General features: G+C 47.1%; 1 protein-coding gene across 1 annotated transcript; it reads right to left on the bottom strand.

The window, feature by feature from the left end:
• Positions 1 to 2,972: 2,972 nt before the first annotated feature.
• Positions 2,973 to 17,963, bottom strand: wfdc2 (WAP four-disulfide core domain 2). The gene is made up of 4 exons (XM_048550173.2): positions 17,623 to 17,963; positions 6,908 to 7,045; positions 3,767 to 3,904; positions 2,973 to 3,390 (listed from the first exon to the last, which is right to left on the bottom strand). Exons 1-4 carry the CDS (start codon positions 17,720 to 17,722, stop codon positions 3,257 to 3,259), a joined length of 510 nt encoding a protein of 169 aa, XP_048406130.1. The 5' UTR covers positions 17,723 to 17,963; the 3' UTR covers positions 2,973 to 3,256.
• Between the last annotated feature and the right edge of the window lie 7,671 nt (positions 17,964 to 25,634).

Here is a 25,634-nt window from a genome sequence, read left to right on the forward strand (position 1 = left end):
GGTGTTGGGGGTGGTCAGCATGGTGGGGTCAGTGTGAGGGGGAGTGGGTGAGAGGGGGTCGGTGTGAGGGGGAGTCAGTGTGTGGGGTGTCAGTGTGTGGGGTGTCAGTGTGAGGGGAGTCAGTGTGAGGGGAGTCAGTGTGAGGGGTGTCAGTGTGAGGGGTGAGGCAGTGTGTGGGGTGAGGCAGTGTGTGGGGTGTCAGTGTGTGGGGTGTCAGTGTGTGGGGTGTCATTGTGTGAGGTGTCAGTGTGTGGGGTGTCAGTGTGAGGGGAGTCAGTGTGAGGGGTGTCAGTGTGAGGGGTGTCAGTGTGTGGGGCGTCAGTGTGAGGGGAGTCAGTGTGAGGGGAGTCAGTGTGAGGGGAGTCAGTGTGATGGGTGTCAGTGTGTGGGGTGTCAATGTGTCGGGTGTCAGTGTGTGGGGGGTCAATGTGAGGGGTGACGCAGTGTGTGGGGTGTCCATGTGTAGGGTGTCCATGTGTGGGGTGTCAATGTGAGGGGTGTCAGTGTGTGGGGTGAGGCAGTGTGAGGGGTGTCAGTCTGTGGGGTGTCAGTGTGTGGGGTGTCAGTGTGTGGGGTGTCAGTGTGAGGGGTGTCAGTGCGTGGGGCGTCAGTGCGTGGGGTGTCAGTGCGTGGGGTGTCAATGCGTCGGGTGTCAGTGTGTGGGGGGTCAATGTGAGGGGTGACGCAGCGTGTTGGGTGTCAATGTGTGGGGTGTCAGTGTGAGGGGTGTCAGTGTGAGGGGTGAGGCAGTGTGAGGGGTGTCAGTCTGTGGGGTGTCAGTCTGTGGGGTGTCAGTGTGTGGAGTGTCAGTGTGTGGGGTGTCAGTGTGAGGGGTGTCAGTGTGAGGGGTGAGGCAGTGTGAGGGGTGCCAGCGTGTGGGGTGTCAGTGTGTGGGGTATCAGTGTGAGGGGTGTCAGTGTGTGGGGTGTCAGTGTGAGGGGTGAGGCAGTGTGAGGGGTGTCGGTCTGTGGGGTGTCAGTGTGTGGGGTGTCAGTGTGTGGGGTGTCAGTGTGTGGGGTGTCAGTGTGAGGGGTGTTGGTGTTGGAGGGGATTCTGTGTGTGGGGTGAGGCAGTTTGAGGGGTGTCAGTGTGTGGGGTGTCAGTGTGAGGGGTGTCTGTGTGAGGGGTATTGGTGTTGGGGGGAATTCTGTGTGAAGGGTGAGGCAGTGTGAGTGGGGTTCAGTGTGAGGGGTGTTGGTGTTGAGGGGGATTCTGTGTGAGAGGTGAAGTAGTGTGAGTGGGGCTCAGTGTGAGGGGTGTTGTTGTTGGGGGGGATTCTGTGTGAGGGGTGAGGCAGTGTTAGTGGGGAGTCAGTATGAGGGGTGTTGGTGTTGGGGGGTATTCTGTGTGAGGGGTGAGGTAGTGTGAGTAGGGCTCAGTGTGAGGGGTATTGGTGTTGAGGAGGATTCTGTGTGAGGGGTGTTGGTGTTGGGGGGAATTCTGTGTGAGGGGTGAGGCAGTGTGAGTGGGGGTCAGTGTGAGGGAGTTGGGGGCTGATTCTGTGTGAGGGGGGTATCAGTGAGTAAGTTGGGGAGGTGGTGCGGGGGTCAGTGTTAGGATTTATCCAGAACATGGCAGGGATTTTAGTCCATGTAACATTTCTCCCCTGACTGATCCGGGAGGTTAGCCAGGACATTCGGAATTCTCTGAGTTGGGGACTGTTTCAGACACTGGGTATTCCCCCTTTGGGACTGTCAACCTCACAGAAATTTACGCCGTGGTGAGGGTGTTGGGGTTTCCAAGGGGTGTCCTGGTGTGTCTGTCAGAATCTATCCAGCGTTTGACTATCCTGGTCCAGAACACTGAGCCCATGTCTACTTCCATCACCTCAGCAGCAGCCATCACTTCACAGCCAATGATGTGATTTCAAAGTCAAACATAGGGCACGCGAAAACCAATCAAGTCTTCAATTAAGAAGCACCAAACACTTAGCTGTAACGGCCAGAAAAAACCTGTCTTTCGGGTGTTCTCTGAAGGTCAGCCATTGGCCTGGCGAATGGGGAATGCGCCCACAACACAGCTGCCCTCACCCAGTACTGGGTGTCAGTGTGAGGGGCGGGTCAGTGTGAGGGTCAGCCAAAAGTTCACACTGAGGTACAGGCCAGAGATCCCTCCATTTCTGTGGCCTATGCTATCCATTGCCTTCCAGCTCACACATCTATTCCTGCACAATAACCTTCTTGTCTTGATAATTGGTGGCAAATTGTCATTGAAACCTGACATTAGGCCTTCCATGATGGTAAAATGACCGGAGAATACCAGAGCAGAGAGGGAGGAGCAGGAATGGTCTACTCAGGCCTTTGGCCTGCTTTCTCAGCCAGTCGACTCGTGACTTCGACACCACTTTTCCACAATTTCTCTCAACGCCCTGGGAGACTATTTGAAATCAGCCTTAAATATCACGGAATCCCAGACTTGTGGCACTGCTGCTAAGCCCATGAATGAGTGCTTCACTCCGGGAGTATCCAGAATCCTTTGGGGTGATAATTTCAGAGAATCACAGGCCTCAGAGTGAGGAAATGTTCCCCTGATCTTAGTCCTATGTGACCAAACCCTTACCATGTTGTCCAGTATTCAAGGTTCCCATCCAGAACGGTTTGACAAATTTACTCAAGTTTGTTTTTGACAATGTAATGAGGAGGGTGAATATAGAGGAACCTGTAGAGGTAGCGTATTTGGATTTCCAAAGGCATTCAGTAAGATGTATACAAAGGCTTTGTGTACAAAACTGTGGGTCACATATTAGTATGGGCAGAGAATTAGTCAATGGATAAAAAGCAAAGGATAGGAATAATTGGGCAATTTAAGGTTGCAGTACAGTAGAGTAATATTCAGTGCTAGGGCTTCAGTTCTTCAAAACGTAGAAAAATGACTTAGATGAGAAAAGTATCCACATTGGCTAATGATGCAGGGTTGTTGCTGAAAAGAGAGTCATGCCACTGACAAGTCAGGACAAAAGCAAGAATGCCAAATTTCAAAGCATCACAACAATTTATACTAAAGAGGAAAAGGGTGATTTGATTGGCTAAAACATCACCATGGAGGATGCAACAGTGCAACTTTCGGATTCTCTAGAAACGATCCTGAAGGAATTCCAATGCTGCTGTTATAAGACTCTATCAGGGCTTCAGCAAAGCTCTAGTATAATTTCAGAAGAACAATATTTCAGTAGGGATTACACACAAGGATCATGCTACAGCGATAACAATATTTCAGGGAGGTGCTAACAGAGTTTTAACGGGGCTCTTGAATGCACCTAACAAGGTTCGGAGCAGGCATGTCCGCAGGTGGTTTTACAGCATTTCTGTTCCGCTGGGCAGTCCCCATCGTGTTGGCAAAATTCAGCACACATCTTTGTTCCCCGAGGCAGAGTGCATCTTCCAGGTTTCACTGTGTGAAACAATGGAGACAAAAATCAGGAGCAGGGAATACTGAGCACATTCATTTCAGGCATTCCTTTTACCCCGACAAACTAAGAAGGAGAATTTGGAAAATTTGAGACTTAATTTTTGAGGACGTAACTGGGAGGGTTAATGGGGGGGGAGCAGGTAGATGTAGCATATTTGCATTTCCAAAAGGCACTCAATAAGATGTCTACAAAAGCTTTGCATACAAAATTGACATTACCAAGACCAATTTTAATGTCAATACACAAAAAGATGGCTCTCCCCACCCACAGCGTGTTACTTCAGCTTTGAAAGGACTACCTCATACAGTTGTGTGTGCTGAGGGCTCACCTCAGTTGTATGTGGGGTTTGTACGCTACCTTTCTGTGCAAAAGTGCATGAATGTCCACAACCATTACTGCAGCATTTCTCCTCCCCCGGACAGTCACTGTCATCTGTACAGTATTCTGCACACACTCCAACACCACCGTGCCTCCGAGGACAGATTCCAGGTTTACCTGTGGAAAGCAAGTGTTCCACTCAGTCACGAGCTGCATCTGATACTGAAATGCAAAACTGCCCACCCCATTCCCGACCTGACATTCATCCCGGCCAGGCTTTGGGAACAACCACTCAGCCCCTCTAGTTGGTACAGACATTGAGTGAGATCCTGAGTGTCCGAGTCCCACCCATGTCTCTGCATTGTTTAACACCCCGGGCTGGTAAACGGTCATTGCTGGGAGAAGCATTAGTGTGAGGGCCCAGGTGATTTGTGTAAGTGACAAATGGTTGCGATGATGCTTGTGTGAGCAGAGTGGAGGTGTTCCTCAAAGCAGCCTGTGCTTCATCTCCCCAGTGTAGAGGAGACCACACTGTGAGCAGCAAATACAGTCGGCTACATTGTGTGAAGTGCACTGCTTCACCTGAAAGTCTAGAGTCTTGGATAATGAGGGGGGAAGAGGTATCTTCTCCCTATCCTCACACAGTGGCAGTTTTAACTTGGTTTGGCTTTCAGCAGAAGAGTGAGGTTAACACTCTGGACCTACCTATGTCTCTCCACATCACTCTCCCAACATCTCTCATTCTGGGGCATCTGTGATCATGAGTGTCTCTCACCCTCTAACCGTCCCTTCTGTTCCACATGCTGGACAGTGCAAAACCCATTATATCCCACCTCTTTCTTCAGTTCTGAAGAAGTGTCATACTGAATTCGAGACGTTAATTCTGTTTCTCACTTCACTGATGCTGCCAGACTTGCTGAGATTCTCCACCACTTTCTGCTTTATTTCACATCCCCAGAATTTGCAGGAAACCCCTGCCCGCTTTGACCCCATGCAGGAATTGAGCTCAGGTGAGTTAGATAGAGTCATACAGCATGGAAACAGGCCCTTCAGTCCAACCAGCCCATGCTGACCAGAATATGAGGAGGACACAGAGTGCTCTGGATCGATGTTTGTAGGTGATACAGAGCAAGGCAGGAATGGGAACTCTGAGGAGGACACGGAGTGCTCTGGATCGATGTTTGTAGGTGATACCGAGCGAGGCAAGAATGGGAACTATGAGGACACAGAGAATCTGCAGAGGGACAAGGACAAACTCAATGAGGGTTCAATAGCATGGCAGGGAAGGGAGCATGTGACCAATGACCTGCCATGATCATATTGAACGTTGTAATGGGTTACAGAGCCTTTGAGTCATACAGCATGGAATCAGCCCTCTCTGTGCAACCAGTCCGTGCCAAACATAATCCCGAACTAAAGTAGTCCCACCTGCCTGCTCCTGACCCATATCCCTCCCAACCTTTCCCATTTATGTACCTGTCCAAATGCCTTTTAAATGCAGTAACTGTACCTGCCTCTACCACTCTCTCTGGCAGTGCATTCCACACAGCTCACTCTCTGTGTAAAAAAAAAATGCCCCTCATGTACTTTTTAAATCTTTCTCCCCTCACCTTAAAAATCTGTCCCCTAGTCTTGAAATCCCCCATCCTAGGGGGAAAAAACCTTGCTATCCATTTTATCTATACCCTTCATGGTTTTATAAAGGTGACCACTCCACCTCCTACCCTCCAGTGAAAAAAATCTATCCAGCCTCTCCTTATAACTCATATCGTCCATTCCTGGCAACATCCTGGTAAATCTCTTCTGAACCCCCTGCCGTTTGATCACATCCTTTAAATAACAGAGAGACCAGAACTGGACATAGTGTTCCAGAAGATGCCTCACAATCTCAACATAACATTCCCAGCTCCCACGTTCAGAGCTCTGAACACTGAAGGGTTTGAGGACTTACAAGTTCTGCTCCAATATCTATTTCTCAAGTTCTCATGTGTCATGGCCGGGTAGTGTAGCAGGAATAGCTATTCTGGAAATGTTCAGCTGTTTCTCCCTGCTTCCAGTGAGACAGAGAATGAATATTGCAGAAATTCTGTCTCCAATCCTCACAACACCTTTAGGGTCGAGAAATCCCTCTGTTTTCTTTCTTAAACATATCCACAGATTTGACCTCCACAACCTTCTGTGAATTCCACAGGGTCACCACCCTCCAAGTGAAGGAATTTCCCCTCATTTCAGTTTAAAACGGCACACTGTATCCTAGCACCATTACCCCATTATTTTCTCTACTTTATAATTTACTCATAAAATCTGCAATGCTGCTCGTTTTTTTTACCTAAGAATTGTAACTGAAGAAACTGTACCTGAGATAGCACTGTAAGCAGTGACTTATACACTTTTCACTCCACTCATTAGAATACGTGTGACCATAAAGCTAATTCTAATTCTAATTTTCTGGAACCCCTGGGCAGAGAAACATCTCACCGCCCTTCCTGCATCCAGTCTTTCCAGCCCTGTTAGAATTTTGTACATTTTAATCCGATCTGCTCCCAGTCTTCCACATCGCAGTAAATTCAGGCCCAGTTGGCCCAATCTCCTCATGGCACGCAGACAGATCCCTGTAGTCACATCCTACTGCTCACTCTCTCAACTCACTGTTCCTATCCCTCAGTCAGCTCCTCACCAGGTTAAGCATTGTCCTTCAAGTCTATAAACATTAACTTCTCCCCAAAAACACTCATCCATTGAGAATGCCACGAATGTCACTTGCCACTTGTCAGCCCAAGCCTGGATATTGTCCAGAACTTGTTACATTTGAACATGGACTGCTTCAGTATCTGAGGAGCCGCAAATGGTGCGGAACACTGTGCAATCATCTGCGAACATCCCCACTTCTGGCCTTATGATGGAGGGAAGGTCATTGATGAAGTCTTTGTCCCTTCATGTTGCTTTTAGGTGGTTTCTTTGGAGCAAATCATGCCTCAATTTTTTCTTCCCATTCTGCATCACATTGCATTCATCCCACCCCCTATCCCCATTCCAGTGTCACCCTGGTCCTCAGGTATGTAGTGTTGTCTACACCTTAGGTCTGTTCAGAGATAACATTGTAATTTTGTGATGGTGTGATGCGGTGCCCAGGCGTACTTGCGCAGGGCTCAACACAGGAAACAAGGGGATGATACTTACTGAATGCTGGGGGCACGCACACTGCTCCACAGTCGAACACACAGCACTTGTCTGGCCCAGGGCAGTCTTCATCACAACGGCATCCCCGCTTTGTCACCGCAACCACCAGTCTCCGCGGACACTTACCAAATTTAACCACTGCAAACACAAGGCACAGCCTGTAGTATCCCAGAGTCACACACAAAACCTTAGACTGCAATCAAAAGAGGCTTAAACAGTGATCAGAAAGAACACCGCTTAAACAAGACTTACAATGAGTGTTAATAAATTTGGTTTTAAAAAAGGTGCAGCAGTCCTTGAAAGTTCCCTGGTGTTTAAACCAGCATTTTTTCCTAAACCACATTTCATTGCCCAATTTAAAATACTAGAAAACCAAAAGATATAATCTTTAACAACTACAAACTTGGTTGATGTGAAGGATAAGCCCAAAAGCAGAGGTACGCATTATGTCGTCTCTCCCAGGTTCTGTTCACTATCTCCCTCACTCCACTCCCTGCATCCATCCCCGTCACCATCTCCTTTGTACAGACCTCCATCATCAGAAACACAGCTGGACTTTCACCTTGCCCTTTCCCTAAACAAGAGACCATCTCAAAGCTCTGCTCCCCCATCAAAGAACAAAGAACGAAGAAAATTATAGCACAAGAACAGGCCCTTCGGCCATCCAAACCTGTACCCATCCAGATCCTCTATCTAAATCTGCCGCCTATTTTCCAAGGATCTGTATCCCTCCGCTCCCTGCCCATTCATGTATCTGTCTAGGTACATCCTGAAATGATGCTATTGTGTCCGCTTCTACCTCCTCCACTGGCAACACCATCCTCTGCATAAAGAACTTTCCACACATATCTCCCTTAAACTTTTCCCCTCTCACCTTGAAATTGTGACCCCTAGTAATTGAGTCCCTCACTCTGGGAAAAAGCTTCTTGCTATCCACCCTGTCTATACCTCAATCAGCTCCCCCCTCAATCTTTGTATTTCTAATGTAAATAATCCTAATCTACTCAACCTCTCTTCACAGCTAGCACCCTCCATACCAGGTAACATCCTGATGTACCTTCTCTGCACCCTCTCCAAAGCATCCACATCCTTTTGGTAATGTGGTGACCAGAACTGTACACAGTACTCCAAATGTGCCCGAACCAAAGTCCTATACAACTGTAACATGACCTTCCAACTCATGTACTCAATACCCCGTCCGATGAAGGAAAGCATGCCGTATGCCTTCTTGACCACTATCAACCTGCGTTGCCACCTTCAGGGTACAATGGACCTGAACACCCAGATCTCTCTGTGCATCAACTTTCCCCAGAGCTTATCCATTCACTGCTCTTGAATTGGATCTTCCAAAATTCATCACCTCACATTTGCCTGGATTGAATTCCATCTGCCATTTCTCCGCCCAACTCTCCAATCTATTTTTATTCTGCTGCATTCTCCAAAAGTCCCGTTCACTATCTGCTACTCCACCAATCTTAGTGTCATCTGCAAACCTGCTAATCAGATCATCTATACCTTCCTCCAGATCACTTACGTATATCACAAACAACAGTGGTCCCAACACGGATCCCCGTGGAACACCACTGGGCACAGCCCTCCATTTTGAGAAACTCCCTTCCATTACAACACTCTGTCTCCTGTTGCCCAGCCAGTTTTCTATCACTGCTGTATTCATCTGTGTTACGATCCTAGCTGGTGCTAATATTGGACAAGTCTGGTCCCAGAGTGAGTCTTGGTTTGACAAAAACATTTATTTTTGTTAACTCTTTACCATGATAGTCAGTAACTGAACATATTCAAAAGAGGCTGTCAGTGTACATTTAACAAAAGAACAAAGATTATGACAATGCAAAGCAAAAAAAAGCAAAATATTTTTTGCCATACAAAAGATCTATTTGAAAAGGGCTTGTTAAAAATTTCCAAACTAAATATTCAGATCTTTTAGTTTCACTAACAATTAGGCACTCCACCTCAGTGAAGGGTAGTCCTGTTTCCAATTTAAAGTTCTTTGTTTAATTGGCATAGCTGAATTTGTTTCCTTGCAGTAAACCTGTGCATGGTCTTGATGTGATTTCATTAGTCTATGTCAATTCCTGAGACTTCAAGCAAACTGCTGCCAGAGCTCACTTATTTCTTAACATGGAGGGGTGTTCCTAATGACACAGGGTCACAGAGCAGAAACAATTCCTTTTCAAACCACAGAACTATTCAGAAGGTCAGTGAGTGTGGAGAGTCTTTCAGAAACAGAGAAAAAAGGACTATAGCAGCAGAGGTGCAGTTTAGCAGTCTCCAAAGCAGTCGGGGCAGAGGAATAAATGAATTAATATCAGGAGGAGAAAATCTCCAGAAACAGAAGGCTGTGGAAGAGGACTTTAAGATGACTTGTTAAGTTGACTAATCCACTTTTATTCTCTCTTCCATCCTTATTCCAGAGCACTAAACTAATCATTTTGAGCATTTGTAAGAGTCACAATGAAATACATGTGAACAAATTTCCAGATGGTGCGACACCGCTCACAGGAAATAAAATATGAAACAAAAACTATGTGTCATCTGCGTAACACACACAATATAGAAATAAAATCCAAAACAAAGAAACAAAGAAACAAAGAAACCTACAGCACAGGAACAGGCCCTTCGGCCCGCCAAGCCTGAGCCGATCAAGATCCTCTGCCTAACCTGTCATCTATTTTCTAACGTCTGTGTCCATTTGCTCCCTGCCCATCCATGTACCTGTCCAAATATATCTTAAAAGATGCTAACATGTCTGCGTCTACCACCTCCGCTGGCAACACGTTCCAGGCACCCACCACCCTCTGTGTAAAGAACGTTCCACGCACATCTCCCTTAAACTTCCCTCCTCTCACTTTGAACTCATGACCCCTAGTAATTGAGTCCCCCACTGTCGGGGGGAAAAAGCTTTTTGCTATCCACCCTGTCTATACCCCTCATGATTTTGTAGACCTCAATCAGGTCCCCCCTCAATCTCCGTCTTTCTAATGAAAATAATCCTAATCTGTTCAACCTCTCTTCATAGCTAGCACCCTCCATACCAAGCAACATCCTGGTGAACCTCCTCTGCACCCTCTCCAAAACATCCACATCCTTTTGGTAATGTGGCGACCAGAACTGTACACAGTACTCCAAATGTGGTCGCACCAAAGTCCTATACAACTGCAACATAACCTGCCAACTCTTGTACTCAATACCCCGTCTGATGAAGGAAAGCATGCCATATGCCTTCTTGACCACCCTATTGACCTGCGTTGTCACCTTCGGGGAACAATGGGCCTGAGCACCCAGAATTCTCTGTTCATCAATTTTCCCCAGGACTTTTCCATTTACTGTATAGTTAGCCCTTGAATTTGATCTTCTAAAATGCATCACCTCGCATTTGCCCGGATTGAACTCCATCTGCCATTTATCTGCCCAACTCTCCAGTCTCTCTATATTCTGCTGTAATTTCTGACAGGCCCCTTCACTATCAGCTACTCCACCAATCTTAGTGTCATCAGCAAACTTGCTGATCAGACCACCTACACCTTCCTCCAGATCATTTACATATATCGCAAACAACAGTGGTCCCAGCACAGATCCCTGTGGAACACCACTGGTTACTGGTCTCCAATTTGAGAAACTCCCTTCTACTACTACCCTCTGTCTCCTGTTGCCCAGCCAGTTTTTTATCCATCTAGCTAGCACACCCTGGACCCCATGTGACTTCACATTCTCCATCAGCCTGCCATGGGGAACCTTATCAAATGCCTTACTGAAGTCCATGTAGATGACACCTGCAGCCTTTCCTTCATCAATCAACTTTGTCACGTCCTCAAAGAATTCTATTAAGTTGGTAAGACATGACCTTCCCTGTACAAAACCATGTTGCCAATCACTGATAAGCCCATTTTCTTCCAAATGGGAATAGATCCTATCCCTCAGTATCTTCTCCAGTAGCTTCCCTACCATTGATGTCAGGCTCACCGGTCGATAATTACCTGGATTATCCTTGCTGCCCTTTTTAAACAAGGGGACAACCTTAGCAAGTCTCCAGTCCTCTGGGACCTCACCCGTGTCTAAGGACACTGCAAAGATATCTGTTAGGGCCCGGTTATTCCCTCTCTCACTTCCCTCAGTAACTTGGGATAGATCCCATCCGGACCTGGGGACTTGTCCACCTTAATGTCTTTTAGGATAACTAACAATTCCTCCTTCCTTATGTCAACTTGACCTAGACTAAGCAAACATCTATCCCTAACCTCCACATCCGTCATGTCCTTCTCCTTGGTGAATACCGATGCAAAGTACTCGTTAAGAATGTCACCCATTTTCTCTGACTCAGCGCATAACTTTCCTTCAGTGGGCCAATCCTTTCTCTAGTTACCCTCTTGCTCTTTATATATGAATAAAAGGCTTTGGGATTTTCCTTAACCATGTTTGCCAGCAATACCTCATGTCCTCTCTTAGCCCTCTTAATCCCTCGTTTCAGATTCGCTGTACATTCCCGGTATTCTTGCAAAGCTTCGTCTGTCTTCAGTTGCCTAGACCTCATGTATGCTTCCTTTTTTCTCTTGGCTAGTCTCACAATTTCACCTGTCATCCATGGCTCCCTAATCTTGCCTTTTCTATTCCTCATTTTCACAGGAACCTGTCTCTCCTGCACGCAAATCAACCTCTCCTTAAAAGCCTCCCGCATATCAAATGTGGATTTACCTTCAAACAGTTTCTCCCAATCTACATTCCTCAGATCCTGCCGAATCTTGGTATAGTCGGCCTTCCCCCAGTTTAGTACTCTTCCTTTAGGACCACTCCTATCCTTGACCGTGAGTATTGTAAAGCTTACGGAATTGTGGTTGCTATTTCCAAAGTAGTCCCCTACTGTAATATCAACCACCTGGCCGGGTTCATTCCCCAGCACCAGGTCCAGTATGGCCCTTTCCTGAGTTGGACTGCATACATACTGCTCTAGAAAACCCTCCTGGACACACCTTACAAATTCTGCTCCGTCATGACCCCTAACACTGAGTGAATCCCGGTCAATGTTGGGAAGATTAAAATCTCCCATCACCACCACCCTGTTTCTCCTGCACCTTTCCATTATCTGTTTACATATTTGTTCCTCTATCTCACGCTCGCAGTTGGGAGGCCTGTAGTACAGCCCCAACATTATTACTGCATCCTTCCTATTTCTGAGCTCTGCCCATATTGCCTCACTGCTTGAGTCCTCCATGGTGCCCTCCTTCAGTGCGACTGTGATATCGTCTTTGACCAGTACTGCAACTCCTCCACCCCTTTTACCTCCCTCTCTATCCCACCTGAAGCATCGATATCCTGGGACAACTAGTTGCCAATCATGCCCTTCCCTCAACCAAGTCTCAGTAATAGCAATAGCATCATACCTCCAGGTACCGATCCAAGCCCTAAGCTCATCTGCCTTATCTACTACACTTCTCGCATTAAAACAAATGCACCTCAGACCACCTGTCCCTTTGTGTTCATCATCTGCTCCCTGACTACTATTCCCTTTAGTCACACTGACTCCATTAACTTGTTCCCTACAGGCTTTCGTTTCTACCTCTTTTCTGTCCAATATTTGGTTCCCATCCCCCTGCCACATTAGTTTAAACCCTCCCCCACAGCATTAGCAAAAGCACCCCCAAGGACATTGGTTCCAGTCCAGTTCAGGTGTAGACCGTCCAATTTGTAATAGCCCCACCTTCCCCAGAACCGGTTCCAATGTCCCAAAAATCTGAACCCCTCCCTCCGACACCATCTCTCAAGCCATGCATTCATCCTAGCTATTCTTTCATTTCTGCACTGACTAGCACGTTGCACTGGTAGCAATCCTGAGATTACTACCTTTGAGGTCCTACTTTTTAACTTGGCTCCTAACTCCCTAAATTCTGCTTGTAGGACCTCATCCCGTTTTCTGCCTTTATCGTTGGTGCCTATATGCACCATGACAACTGGCTGTTCGTGAGGGGTGTAGGGGTGGGAGGAAGTGAGGGATGGGGAGGGGTGTGGGGCAGGAGGAAGTGAGGGATGGGGAGGGGTGTAGGGGCGGGAGGAAGTGAGGGATGGGGAGGGCCACGCATTCACACCAGCTTTACAATTTCTGCCCATGTTAGAACGCAGATTCCCAAATAATAAAACAAATAATTTTATAATGAGCATTCATAATAACTGGCACACAATGGCTCATGATTTCTAACCCCCTCAAAGTCAGCACTCTTTCCCTTGCTTCCATTTCAGCGTGCAGTTGCATCCCCCATCTCTCCCAACTTGTCCAGCCTCATAACCCTCCCCATCCCTCATTTCCTCCAGTCCCTACACCCCTCCCCATTCCTCACTTCCTCCTGCCCCCACACCCCTCCCCATCCCTCATTTCCTCCCGCCCCTACACCCCTCCCCATCCCTCACTTCCTCCCACCCCTACACCCCTCCCTATCTCCATCATCTCTTCCAGCCCTAACACCTCTGTCCCTGTCACCTCCCCCAGTCCCACAACCCACCCTCTGTCAATGCCCTCCTCCTGCCCCTACAATTCTTGGATGCCTGCATTCCTTCAATTCAGACCCCTTGCTTATCCCAATAAACTTTGGCTCGCCCCTGACTATCCTGAGTCCAGGTGCCTGTGTGCCAAGGCTGGAATCCCTTCCCAAGATCAGGCCTCTCCTCTCGGATTCTTCAAAAACAGCTCCTCGCTCACTTATCTCAATGCCTCCTTCTCTAGCTCCTGCTCTGTTTAATTCTGTCCAACATTTTGTGGGGATTTTTTGTTCATTCCTGGCCAGGTACCAACGTTAATTCCCGTTGTTGTCAGAGACAGAGACAGACAATGGACAATCCCGGACAATGGACAATCACTGGGAAAGCGATGACAGTGATCTTGCTACAAGCCCCTGAGATTCTGCCACAGGCAAACTGCACTTATATTCATTAGGAAGCTGCTGACTGCAGATTAAATGAGTCTTTTCTGTACTGGCTGGCAAACTCTTGCTGCTCTCTAATTGCAGCCATTTCCTGCATTCCTCATGCTGAGGGGACTGGATATTCCCCCAAGACTCACCCTGCCCCCAACACCAATGAAAAGAGAGCTTGTGCTGAGCCCAGACTTCCTTATAACTGCCTCTCCATCCATTCATTGCCAAAATGAAAGGTTACTATTATCGACGGTGAGGAAGTGAGAGGCAGGGATCCAGAGTAGGAGGTGAAATCACTTTGTGTTAGCTCAGGTCAATTGTCTCACTGTGAGGGCAGTCAGGCTTCAGGACGATGGAGTTATCACTTGGCCTTGAGAAGGTCACTGCCCTAATTATAATCAGGAACAAATCCAGGCCAGGTATGCCGAGTCCTGCCAATGGCATTAAGTGGAAAGATATTTGACTCTGTTTTAAAGATGGGATCAGTTCTCAGCAGAATGAGCTTGTCCGGGCGTTAGGCAGATGATGGAATTTTATCGAACTGGACAGATCCGAGCCTGCGGTGAGTAACTCATTTCCCCAAAGCCTGTCCACAAGGCACAAGTCAGGACTGTGATGGAATACTCCCCAATTGCCTGGATGGGTGCAGCTCCAACAACCCTCAAGAAGCTCGACACCATCCAGGACAAAGCAGCCCCTTCATTAGCACCACACCTCTCCTGCCAGCATTCCGTAGGGACCATTCCCTCTGTGACACCATAGACCATTCCTCTATCACACTGTGACACCAACACCTACCATATAACCTTCTCGCCATCATTCAAATACAACTTCGCCAGCTGTAGCACAATTTCACGTGATTTTTTTTCAATCCTGTCTACTGTATTTGCTGCTCACAACACCATCTCCCTAACACCAGGGGGAACACACATAGTCAATTACTTTGAGGGTCATCTCTGCCTCAGTCCACAAGCTTGAACCTGGCCTCCTGGTCACTTGTCACATAATGAACCATTAATTTGCTCCCCCTCACTTAATTCTGAATGACAAGTATTGTAGGCAGAAAGGGAACGGGTGACCACCAGGCAGTCAACAAGTAGGATGCGCTGAAATTCCCCAACAAACATGAATGCAGGTCGGTATGTTGCCTCCCGAGAGCTGAGGACCAACAATGTCACTAAACTGCTGCAAAGCACCCTGGGAGGCAGGGCTCAACTGTCAGCAGGCATTGGTCTAATGGGACCGAAACCTTTGGCAGAATGGCCAATGTTGTCCTGCGATCATGATTTAGGGTGTCAGGTAGGAACGTAGCAAGCATAGCCTAAATGGCAATAATTCTCTATCTGACTACAATCTTCAGCCAGAAGTGTCGAGTGGATGATCCATCCCAGCCCTGTCCTGCGGTCCCCAACATCACAGATACAGGTCTTCAGCTAATTCGATTCACTCCATCTGATCCCAATGAACGGTTGGAGACACTGGATACTGCAAAAGCTACGGGCCCTGATGATATTCCAGCAATTTTACTGAAGACTTATGTTCCAGGACGTGCTGGTCTCCTAGCCAAGTTGTTCCAGTACAGTTACAACACTGAAGTCTACCCAACAATGTGGACAATTGTCCATGTATGTTATAGAATAATAGAATCAGCGTCATACTGTGTGGAAAAAGACCCTTCGGTCCAACTCATCCATGCCAACCAGCTTTCCGAAACTGAGCTAGTCTCATTTGCCAGCATTTGGCCCGTATCCCTCTAAACCCTTCCTGTACATTTACCTGTCCAAATGTCTTTGAAATGTTGTAATTGTACCCGCCTCTACCACTTCCTCTGGCAGCTCTGTACATGCACCACCCTCTGTGTGAAAAAAGACGCCCCGTAGGTCCCTTTTAAATCTTTCCCCTCTCGCCTTAAACCAATGCCCTCGAGTTTTAGACACCCCTACACTGGGGAAAAGACCTTGACTATTCATCCTGCCTGTGCCCCTCATGGTTTTATAAACCTGTACAAGGTCACCCCCTCAGCCTCCCGACACTCCAGGCATCAAAACCTGCGCCTATCCAGCTTCTTGCTTTTACTCAAACCCTCCAGTCCCAGTGACTAAAAAACAGGACAGATCCAGTCCCCAGTATCTTCACACAACAATTTGTATATAAAGGATCTGGGAGCAGCCAATCAGTTCGGTTCTTGTGCCATTCTGTACTGGATGGCACACAAATATTCTGAGAATGCAGAGGCAGTGAAGCTGTTCAGAGGCGTACTTCCAAGGAAGAGCAGAGTGTTACCAGAATACAGAGTGAAACTCATTTAGTGCCTATGCATGTTGTCGGGGTGTACAGTAAATGAGAAATAGGAAGTAGTTACAGTTTCAGTTGCAAGCACTAAGTGCAGGAAGTTCACAATTAAGAGGCTTATTCTTAATTGAAAGCTGGCTTTGTGTATCTTTGTATAATGCAAGTAGTTATTATGCAATAAGGCTTTACTGTTTATCAAGATTGGGCTCTCTCTCTTGCTGAAGGTTTAATTGGATTTTCTCTCCCACATAGTACCAGTAGCAATAACGGGTAGGATTTAAGTCACCTTATCAAGGCATCTCAGATGATTCATTGGAAGTGGCTACAACAGGCACAAAGGTAACTGAGTGGCTAATTTCACTTTGCAGCTCCTTTCTGACCAAGATTCTGAACAAAATCTCCGTCAATAGCTCACTGTGATCTATTTATTTCTCTCTCAGACTCCTGTGGAATGCTCTAACTATTGAAGATGCTATGGCAATAAAGTCATTGTTGTTGGCTTGGATTCAGTTACAATCGATTTGTTTTCAACACCATGGCCAACAGCTTCATGGCTTGGAGCTCTGACATTACCTCAAGACAGATACTCAGCTCAGGCTCAGGAAGTGGATTGTAAAAACCAGAACCAGTCACCCAGAGGGGGGACAAAAAACTTCGGACCAGTCTGATTGCCCTGTCACCCTCACTATGTAAACACTCACACTCTGGCCAGTGGCACACAATTCTTCTGTATAACTAATCAGCACAATCAGAAACAGATTCCCAAAGTCTAAGATTCATTTGATCAACCAGCCATTGCTCAGGACCTGGGAATAAAGGAGTTTGGAGAGAAGATACAAGGAGATGATGAGCACATTGAACAGGGAGACAGCAGCTCAGAATTATATTGTGACCTCCCAAATTCGACTGAAAGACATTCTGTACTGGATGGCACACAAATATTCTGAGAATGCAGAGGCAGTGAAGCTGTTCAGAGGCGTACTTCCAAGGAAGAGCAGAGTGTTACCAGAATACAGAGTGAAACTCATTTAGTGCCTATGCATGTTGTCGGGGTGTACAGTAAATGAGAAATAGGAAGTAGGGGGTGTCCAAGAATTGATCCCGAGAGAACTCCAGAGGGAATAATATGAAGCAAGAAGGGAAGGAGCCATTCTCAAAGATTTGATGTTTAGAACAGATTGTTAAGAATGGAGCGAGAGAGAGAGAGAGATGCAGCCAAGGGAGGGAGAGTGAAGCAGACGCCAAACAGAGTTGCAGTCAGGAGAAATATAGAGTGAATGTTGAGAAAGAAGGGAGTGAGATAAGTAGAAGACTTCAATGATAGCATTTTAAAAAAAGACTTGTAAAGAGGACACAGAGACAACTTGTTTCATTCACTCAATGATGGTGGATGAAATTGATTCATGTAGCCGGTTCATGTTCATTACCCTCATGAATCAGTGAACCATAAAACATTCCCCATTGTCTCGGTTCAGGGGCTCCAAGGAAAAAGACTGAACTCACCAGTGGAGCTGTTTCCCTTTGCAGAGCTGGACTCAAGCCACAGGACGAGAGTGCTGAGGGTGAGCACTAAGAAGACCCAGTGAGAAGACTGTGTTCCCATGTCTGACAGACAAAAAGAGCTGGATTCGGTGAAACTACAGTCCCACAAGTTGAAACACAGCTACTGCCAGTCTGAGAATCTGGGCAGGTCTCATTACCTCAAATATTTCAAGCATTCATGCTGTGATCCAGCCTTGTGTTTATGCACAAGATTCCGACAGGAATTTTGATGCCAATTTCTAAAGAAATGTGTTCCCAATTTATTTGCATCCCTCGGCCTCCTAGTGTTCTCCTTCTCACTCAGAAGGTCTTTTGTTTATAACGAAGGCGGTGGCAAGCAGTTTGTGTGCAGGAAGTTCAGGAATTCCCAGTCTCGACCCTGAGCAACCAGAGGAGGCACAAAAACAGTTTGCAATCTTGGGGTGGGGGGGTGGGGGGTGCAGAAACCTGAAGAGTTTGCAGCTGTTTTCTGCAGGAATGTAAAGACTGAGGGAGAGTTTCAAGCTACTCGAGAAAGGCTTTAAGAAGACAAATGTCGAAATGTTTCCATTTGTGGATCTGTGTTCAAAAATAGGGATCACGAATGTAAGATATTTTCAATAAATCTGGTATAGATGGCAAGATATACCTGTCTCACCCTGCACAGTCTCTGTTGTAGTGATATTCCCCGGGGAGACACAATGTCACCAACCCTTCTTCATGGTATTGGTCCAAGTTACAACACTATATGGGGAAGAATACCACACTAAGTCTATGTTAATAGCTAGTTACAGTATGTCTGAAACTGTCCCTAGTGAGAGTATCCCTAACCTAAGAGCGAGTCCACGTTATTGTTAGCAACATGGATCTTAGCACAAGAACAGAGCTTAGGACCACAACTGGTTAGCCTTTCCCAGCCATTATACCCTGATGGGCAAAGCTTATCCCAGGACAGGAGTTAACCCTTTCAGGTCCTGGCTGCCTGATAAACCAAAACCCACTAGGAAGTTTAGGAGATAACAAGGTGTAGAGCTGGATGAACACAGCAGGCCAAGCAGTCTCAGAGGAGCAGGAAAGCTGACGTTTTCTGAAGAAGGGTCTAGGCCCGAAACGTCAGCATTCCTGCTCCTCTGATGCTGCTTGGCCTGCTGTGTTCATCCAGCTCTACACCTTGTTATCTCAGATTCTCCAGCATCAGCAATTCCTGATGTCTCAGGAAGTTTGGGAGAATGCTGTTTTTCTTATTTAACCTACATTTCCTAATCAACCTATTTAGGGATGTTGTTGCATCCCCATGCAGTGGGTGGAACTCGAATCCAGGACACCCAGTTCAGTGGTAGGGACGTTACCACTGTGTCACAAGAGGGCCCTGAGAGAAGCATCATTACTTGAGCAGTAAAATGGCTACAAGTGACATTGATAAAGCAATGGTAGAGAAAAAAAATGGGCCGATATGAAGCAGTTAACTGAGGTTGGCTGAGTAAGGCTTTTGAGGAACAGGCAGACTTCACTAGTCAGTCGCAGTTAATGAAACAGTGACTGGTTAAGGCCAATTTAACCATCGACGAGACAGATGCCCACCACCAACATTACAAACCTGTTGGTAGGTAAAACTGCAGAAGTTCGGTGCATGCAGGGGCCAGTGCATTACTTTTGAGGGTTATTTCCGAGGGAGCAAAATTCAATTTTGTTGAGGGCTACTTTTTGATTTTCACACGAAGAGATTGAGATGCAATTGCCCCTTGAAACTTTGGGGTCAGAAGGTCAGGAGCCGGAAGACAGAGTTAAGATGACTGGGGAGAAACAGCACAGGGGAAAATGCTTGCTCAGCAAGTTCTCATCAGGAAAAGTGATGGAAGCAGTGGAATTATTTTCATACAGGGACTGATACATGCTTAAATTGAAAACAAAAATGTAGTGCTCAGGGGAAGAACGTGGGTGCAAGGCAAATTATTATCATTTTCAAAGAGTGAGAACTGGTTCAGCAGAGGCCTAGTGGTATTATCGCTGGACTGTAATTCCAGAGACCCAGGTAATGTTCTGGGGACCCGGGTTTGAACCCTGCCACGGCAGATGGTGGAATTTGAATTCAATAAAATATCTGGAATTAAGAATCTAATGATGACCATGAATCCATAGGCGATTGTTAGGAAAAACCCATCCGGCTCACTAACGTCCTTTAGGGAAGGAAACTGGTCTGGCATACATGTGACTCCAGACCCACAAAAGGTGGTTGACTCTTGACTGCCCTCTGGGCAATTAGGGATGGGCAAGGAATGCTGCCTGGACAGCGGTGCCTTCATCCTGGGAATGAATTTTGGAAATCAAAAGCTGAATTGTGGCTCACTGGTCCGTATCAATCTATGAGGCCCCTTATTAGCTCAGATATGTCTAGCCTCATTCTTCAGTGTTACCGGGGCAAACTATCATTGTGCATTGGAGAAACTGTGTCAGGAATTGAATTATGACTCCCATGGGAACAGGAGTGCATGAGAACATCAAGTCACAGACTCACACGGCATGGAAACAGACCCCTCGGTCCAACCAGCCCATGCCAAACATGCTCCCAAACTAGAGTAATCCCACTTGCCTGTGCGTGGCCTATACCCCTCCAAACATTCCTGAACTTTTCTAAGATAATGGGAACTGCAGATGCTGGAGAATCTGAGATAACAAAGTGTGAAGCTGGATGAACACAGCAGGCCAAGCAGCATCTTAGGAGCACAAAAGCTGACATCTCTGATGAAGGCTCTAGGCCCGAAACATCAGCTTTTGTGCTCCTAAGATGCTGCTTGGCCTGCTGTGTTCATCCAGCTCCACACTTTGTTGTCCTGAACTTATCTAAGTGTCTTTTAAACTACACCTGTGTCTATCACTTCCTCTGGCAGCTCTTTTCACACACGAACCTCACTTTGTGTAAAAAAAGTTTCCTACTATTTCCTTTTTAAGTCTTTCTTCTCTCACTTTAAAAAGCTGACCCCCCCCCCCCGTAACTTTTGACCTCCTTGTCTTTCACCTTATCCATGCCCCTCATGATTTTATAAACCTCAATAAGGTCACCCCTCAACCTCCTACATTCCAGTGAGAAAAGTCCCAGTCTTTCTAGTCCATTTTTATATCTCAAACCCATTCCTGGCAAAAGCCTCATAAATCCTCTCTGAACCATCTCCAGCTTGACAATATCCTTCCTAAAACAGGGAGAACAGAACTGCACACAGCACTCCAGGAGAAGCCTCTCCAGCGTCCTGTAGAACCTCAACATGACATCCCAACTCCTATACTCAAAGGTCTGAGCAATGAAGGCAAGCATGCTAAATGCCTTTTTAACCACATTGTCCACCAGTGATGCAAGTTTCAAAGAATTATGTACCTGAACCCCTCGGTCTCCCTGCATTAGAACCTACCGAGGGCCCTACCGTCACCTGCATAAGTCCTGTCCTTGTTTGTTTTACCAAAATGCAACACGTTGCATTTATCCAAATTAAGCTCCATCTAACATTCTTCAGCCTGTTGACCCAATTGATCAAGATTTCTTTGTAATTTTAGAGAACCTTCTTCAACGCCCACAATACCACCAGTTTTGGAGTCATCTGCAATCTTACTAATCACGCCTTCTATATTCTCATCCAAGTCATTTCTTCAATGAAACGACCAAAAGTGAACCCAGCACCAATCCATATGGAACATCTCTGGTCACCGGCCTCCATGACGAAAAAACAATTTTCTGAAGAAGGGCCCTGACCCGAAATATCAGCTTTCCTGCTCCTCTGATGCTACCTCTGGCCTGATGTGTTCCTCCAACTCCACACTGCGTTATCTCTGAGTCCAGCATCAGCAATTCTTACTATGTCCTCCGACTATCAAGCCAATTTTGTATTTTATTGTCAAGCTCACCTTGAATCCCAGTTACATCTCAGTCACAAGCTGATTGTCCTTTGTATTTCCCCCAAAAAAACTTTGCAGCCTTCCCTCAGTTCCTAATCATCGTATTCCTGACTCGCTTGGCTATTAGAAAACCATGTTGCTATAAATATTTATTCACTGAAGGCTGTGTTATTATTGGTCCTCTGCTTCCATCCCCAAACCTTTAGTTTACTCCATCTCTTGCTCACCACTTCTACTCGTGACTCTCTCATTCACCAATCCCCCCTCAGCACCTCTTGCCCTTGTCAACACTCATTGAGATCTCACTCACTACATCTTGTGTGAAACAGAATGGAGCTGTGATCTGAGGCTGCTTCAAAGGTTCTTCGATTCATGATTTACGTTTTACTACGCAAGGAATTGGTTTGGGACGTGATGTTTTTATTTAATGAGCTTTTCTTCCAATGGTCATTATTGCCAAGTGAGCTCACACAGGGTTCCTCAACCTGACTTCACACATTCCTGCTGCTCTCGTCAAACTGCATTCCGCACAGGGCTCGCTGTCATGAGATTTGCCCACATCTCAGCATTTGTGGGGCTTTCTGTCGGGCATCCAGGGTCAATGCACACGCCATCCCCAGGTAAATGTGAACGCTGAGTAAAGGTTTAGCAAGGCATCCTGGAAGAATTGATACGGACTTGCGAAACGTAACAAAATTCTCAGAAAAACTGTCTCATTTTGTGGGGGACGATATAATGGTCAGGAGTGACCATAATGACCTCAAAACTGACAGTTGTGCAATCGCCAAGAAGAATAAACTAATGGGAGAGATGGTGACCAATGAGTTTAGATCAATATTTCCAGCCAGGAGGCCTTTTCCAAAGATTAAGATATTGGATTAGGAATGCACTGAAATTAACAAGCAGAAGAGCATTTAATGAAGAAATCAACAACATTAAACAGCGACAATTTTTAATATTCATTCATAGGTTGTGGGCGACACTAGCTGGGCCCAGCATTTATTACCCATCCCTAGTTGCCCCCTGGAGAAGGCGGTGGTGAGCTGCTGCAGTCCTCCCGCTGTGGGTTGATCCATAATGCCATTAGGGAGGGAATTCCAGGATTCTGGCCCAGCGACAGCGATATATTTCCAAGTCACGATGGTGTGTGGCTTGGAGGGGAACTTGCAGAGGGTGGTGTTCCCATGTCTCTGAGGATCTTGCCCTTCTCAATGGAAGTGGGTGTGACATTGGAAGGTGTCGTCCCAGGATCTTTGCTGAATTTCTGTAGCTGGGAACCACTGGAGGAGGCTGAGATGTATCATCCACTCGGCATTTCTGGCTGGAGATTGCTACGAGTGCTTCAGCCTTATCTTTTGCACTGATGTGCTGGGCTCTTCCGTCATTGAGGATGGGGATATTTGTGGAGCCTCCTCCTCCAGTGAGTTGTTTAATTGTCCACCACCATTCACGACTGGATGTGGCAGGTCTGTTTAGACATGATCCATTGATTGTCAAATTGTTTAGCTCTGTCTATCACTTGCTGCTTTCACTGTTTGATGTGCAAGTAGTCCTGTTTGGTGGCTTCACCAGGTTGATATCTCATCTTCAGGTATGCCTGCTGGCATGTCCTCCTGCACTCTCCATTGAACCAGGGTCGATCCCTGGTGATGGTTGAGTAGGGGATATGCTGGGCCATGAAGTTACAGATTTGCTGGAGTACAATTCTGCTGCTGTTGATGGCCCACAGCGCCTCATGGATGCCTGGTCTTGAGTTGTTAGATCAGTGCAAAGTCTGTCCCATTGAGCACGGTGATAGTGCCACACAACATGATGGAGGTTATTCTCAATGCGAGGGTGGAATTTTGTCTCCACAAGGACTGTGCCATGGTCATCCTTACTGATGCTGTCATGGATTGGTGTATCTGCAGCTGACAGATTGGTGCGGATGAGGTCCAGTATGTTTTTCCCTCTTGTTGGTTCCCTCACCACCTGCCGCAGGCCCAGTCTAGCAGCTATGTCCTTTAGGACCCAACCAGCTCGATCAGTGGTGCTGCTGCCGAGCCACTCTCGGGGGTGGACATTGAATTTCCCCACCCAGAGCACATTTTTCGTTCTTGCCACCCTCAGTGCTTCCTCTAAGTGTTGTTCAACATTGAGGAGTACTGATTCATCAGCTGAGGGAGGATGGTACATGGTAATCAGTAGGAGGTTTCCCTGCCCATGAAGAGATGAGACTTCATGGGGTCCACAGTCAATGTCGAGGGATCCCAGAGCAACGCCGTCCCGACTGTATCCCTCTGCTGGGTCTGTCCTGACACTGGGACAGGCCATATCCAGTTACGGTGATGGTGGTGTCTGGGACATTGTAAGATACGATTCTGTGAGTATGACTGTGTCAGGCTGTTGCTTGACTTGTCTGTGAGACAGCTCTCCCAGTGTTGGCACTAACCCCCAGATGTTAGTGAGGAGGACTTTGCAGGGTCAACGGGGCTATTTCTGCCGTTATCTTTCTCGGAGCTGAGGTCAATGCCAGGTGACCTGTCTGGTTTCATTTCTTTGAGACTTTGTAGCGATTGGTACAACTGAGTGGCTGGCTCAGCTATTTCCCAGGGCAGAGGAACAGCAGCATTGTTTAGGATTTCAGCCCCAGAACTTAAAATTCATGGAGAAGCTCAGTGTTAGGAAATAGTTGGATGTTAGGGGTGGAGGGATACAGGGTTTGGATGGAAAGATGTGATGTGTGGATAGAGAGATACAGGGTACGGGATGGAGGGATACAGGGTGTGGATGGAGGGATACAGGGTGTGGATGGAGTGATAGAGAGTACAGGATGGAGGGATACTCTGTACGGGATAGACAGATATAGGGTTTGGATGGAGAGATGCAATGTGTGGATGGAGAGATGCAGGGTACGGGATGGAAGGATACAGGGTGTGGATGGAGGGACACAGGGTATGGATAGAGGGATAAAGGGTGTTGTATCCCTACATCCACACCCCATATTCCTCCATCCTGTACCCTGTATCCCTCCATCCCGTACCCTGTAGCCCTCATTTCGCACCTTGTATTGCTCCATCCTGTAGCCTTTATCCCTCCATCCCGTACTCTGTGTCCCTCCATCCACACCCTGTATCCCTCCATCCCGTACTCTGTATATCTCCATCCACACTCTGTATCCCTCCATCCACAGCCTGTATCCCTTCATCCTGTACCCTGTATCCTTCTATCCCATATCCTGTATCTCTTCATCCAGACCTTGTATACCTCCATCCTGTACCCAGTATCCCTCCATCCTGTACCCAGTATCCCTCCATCCCGTACCCTGTATCCCTCCATCCTGTACCCAGTATCCCTCCATCCCGTACCCTGTATCCCTCCATCCTCTACCCTGTATCCCTCCATCCCATATCCTATATCCGTCCATCCTGTGCCCTATATCCCTCCATCCACATCCTGCATCCCTCCATCCCATACTCTGTATCTCTCCGTCCACACCCTGCATCCCTCCATCCTGTATGCTGTATCCCTCCATCCACGCCCTGTATCCCTCCATCCCATACCCTGTATCTATCCACCCACACCCTGTATCCCTCCATCCACACCCTGCATCCCTCCATCCACACCCTGCATCCCTCCATCCACGCCCTGCATCCCTCCATCCACGCCCTGCATCCCTCCATCCACACACCGCCTACAACAGATTGCTCCTGTGGTTCGAAAGGTTTGTGATTTCCTCTTGCCATCTGTGGAGTGTTGTAGCCCATTCCTGCCTCTCCCCATCAGCCGGACCCCATGTTTCTGTGACAGCTAGAAGCAGATGCCTCCAGAAGCACCTTAAGTGTGGGCACAAGTCAAAGATAGGAGTTCAGTGGAATTGATTTATTTTATTGCAGGGATAAATTTCCAACTCCTTGTGCTCTGGGACGTGGACAATGTCTGAGGGGGAATTAAACTGGGTCCACTTTGAAGAGTTGACAGGGAAAGGGGATGGTGTTGTGGCTGACCTCCAAAGGGATTTTATCCGGCTCCGGTCGGTCTCCCATTCAGCTCGAATATCGCCCTATCCGGTTCAACTGGGCTCCAAAGTGATTCCAACGTGGCTCAAACAGGGATCCAGCAGGGATTCA

This window comes from Stegostoma tigrinum, chromosome 19, assembly GCF_030684315.1.
Source record: "Stegostoma tigrinum isolate sSteTig4 chromosome 19, sSteTig4.hap1, whole genome shotgun sequence".
NCBI classification, from domain to species: Eukaryota; Metazoa; Chordata; class Chondrichthyes; order Orectolobiformes; family Stegostomatidae; genus Stegostoma; species Stegostoma tigrinum.

Bases quoted from the DNA above. Each gene is read 5' to 3' on its own strand.
- wfdc2 (XM_048550173.2), bottom strand. From the start codon at position 17,722: ATGGGAACACAGTCTTCTCACTGGGTCTTCTTAGTGCTCACCCTCAGC. The intron at 7,046-17,622 runs GTGAGTTCAGTC...TTGTGTTTGCAG, and splicing joins AAAGGGAAACAGCTCCACTG to TGGTTAAATTTGGTAAGTGT. The intron at 3,391-3,766 runs GTAGCGTACAAA...TGTTTCACACAG, and splicing joins ATGCACTTTTGCACAGAAAG to TGAAACCTGGAAGATGCACT.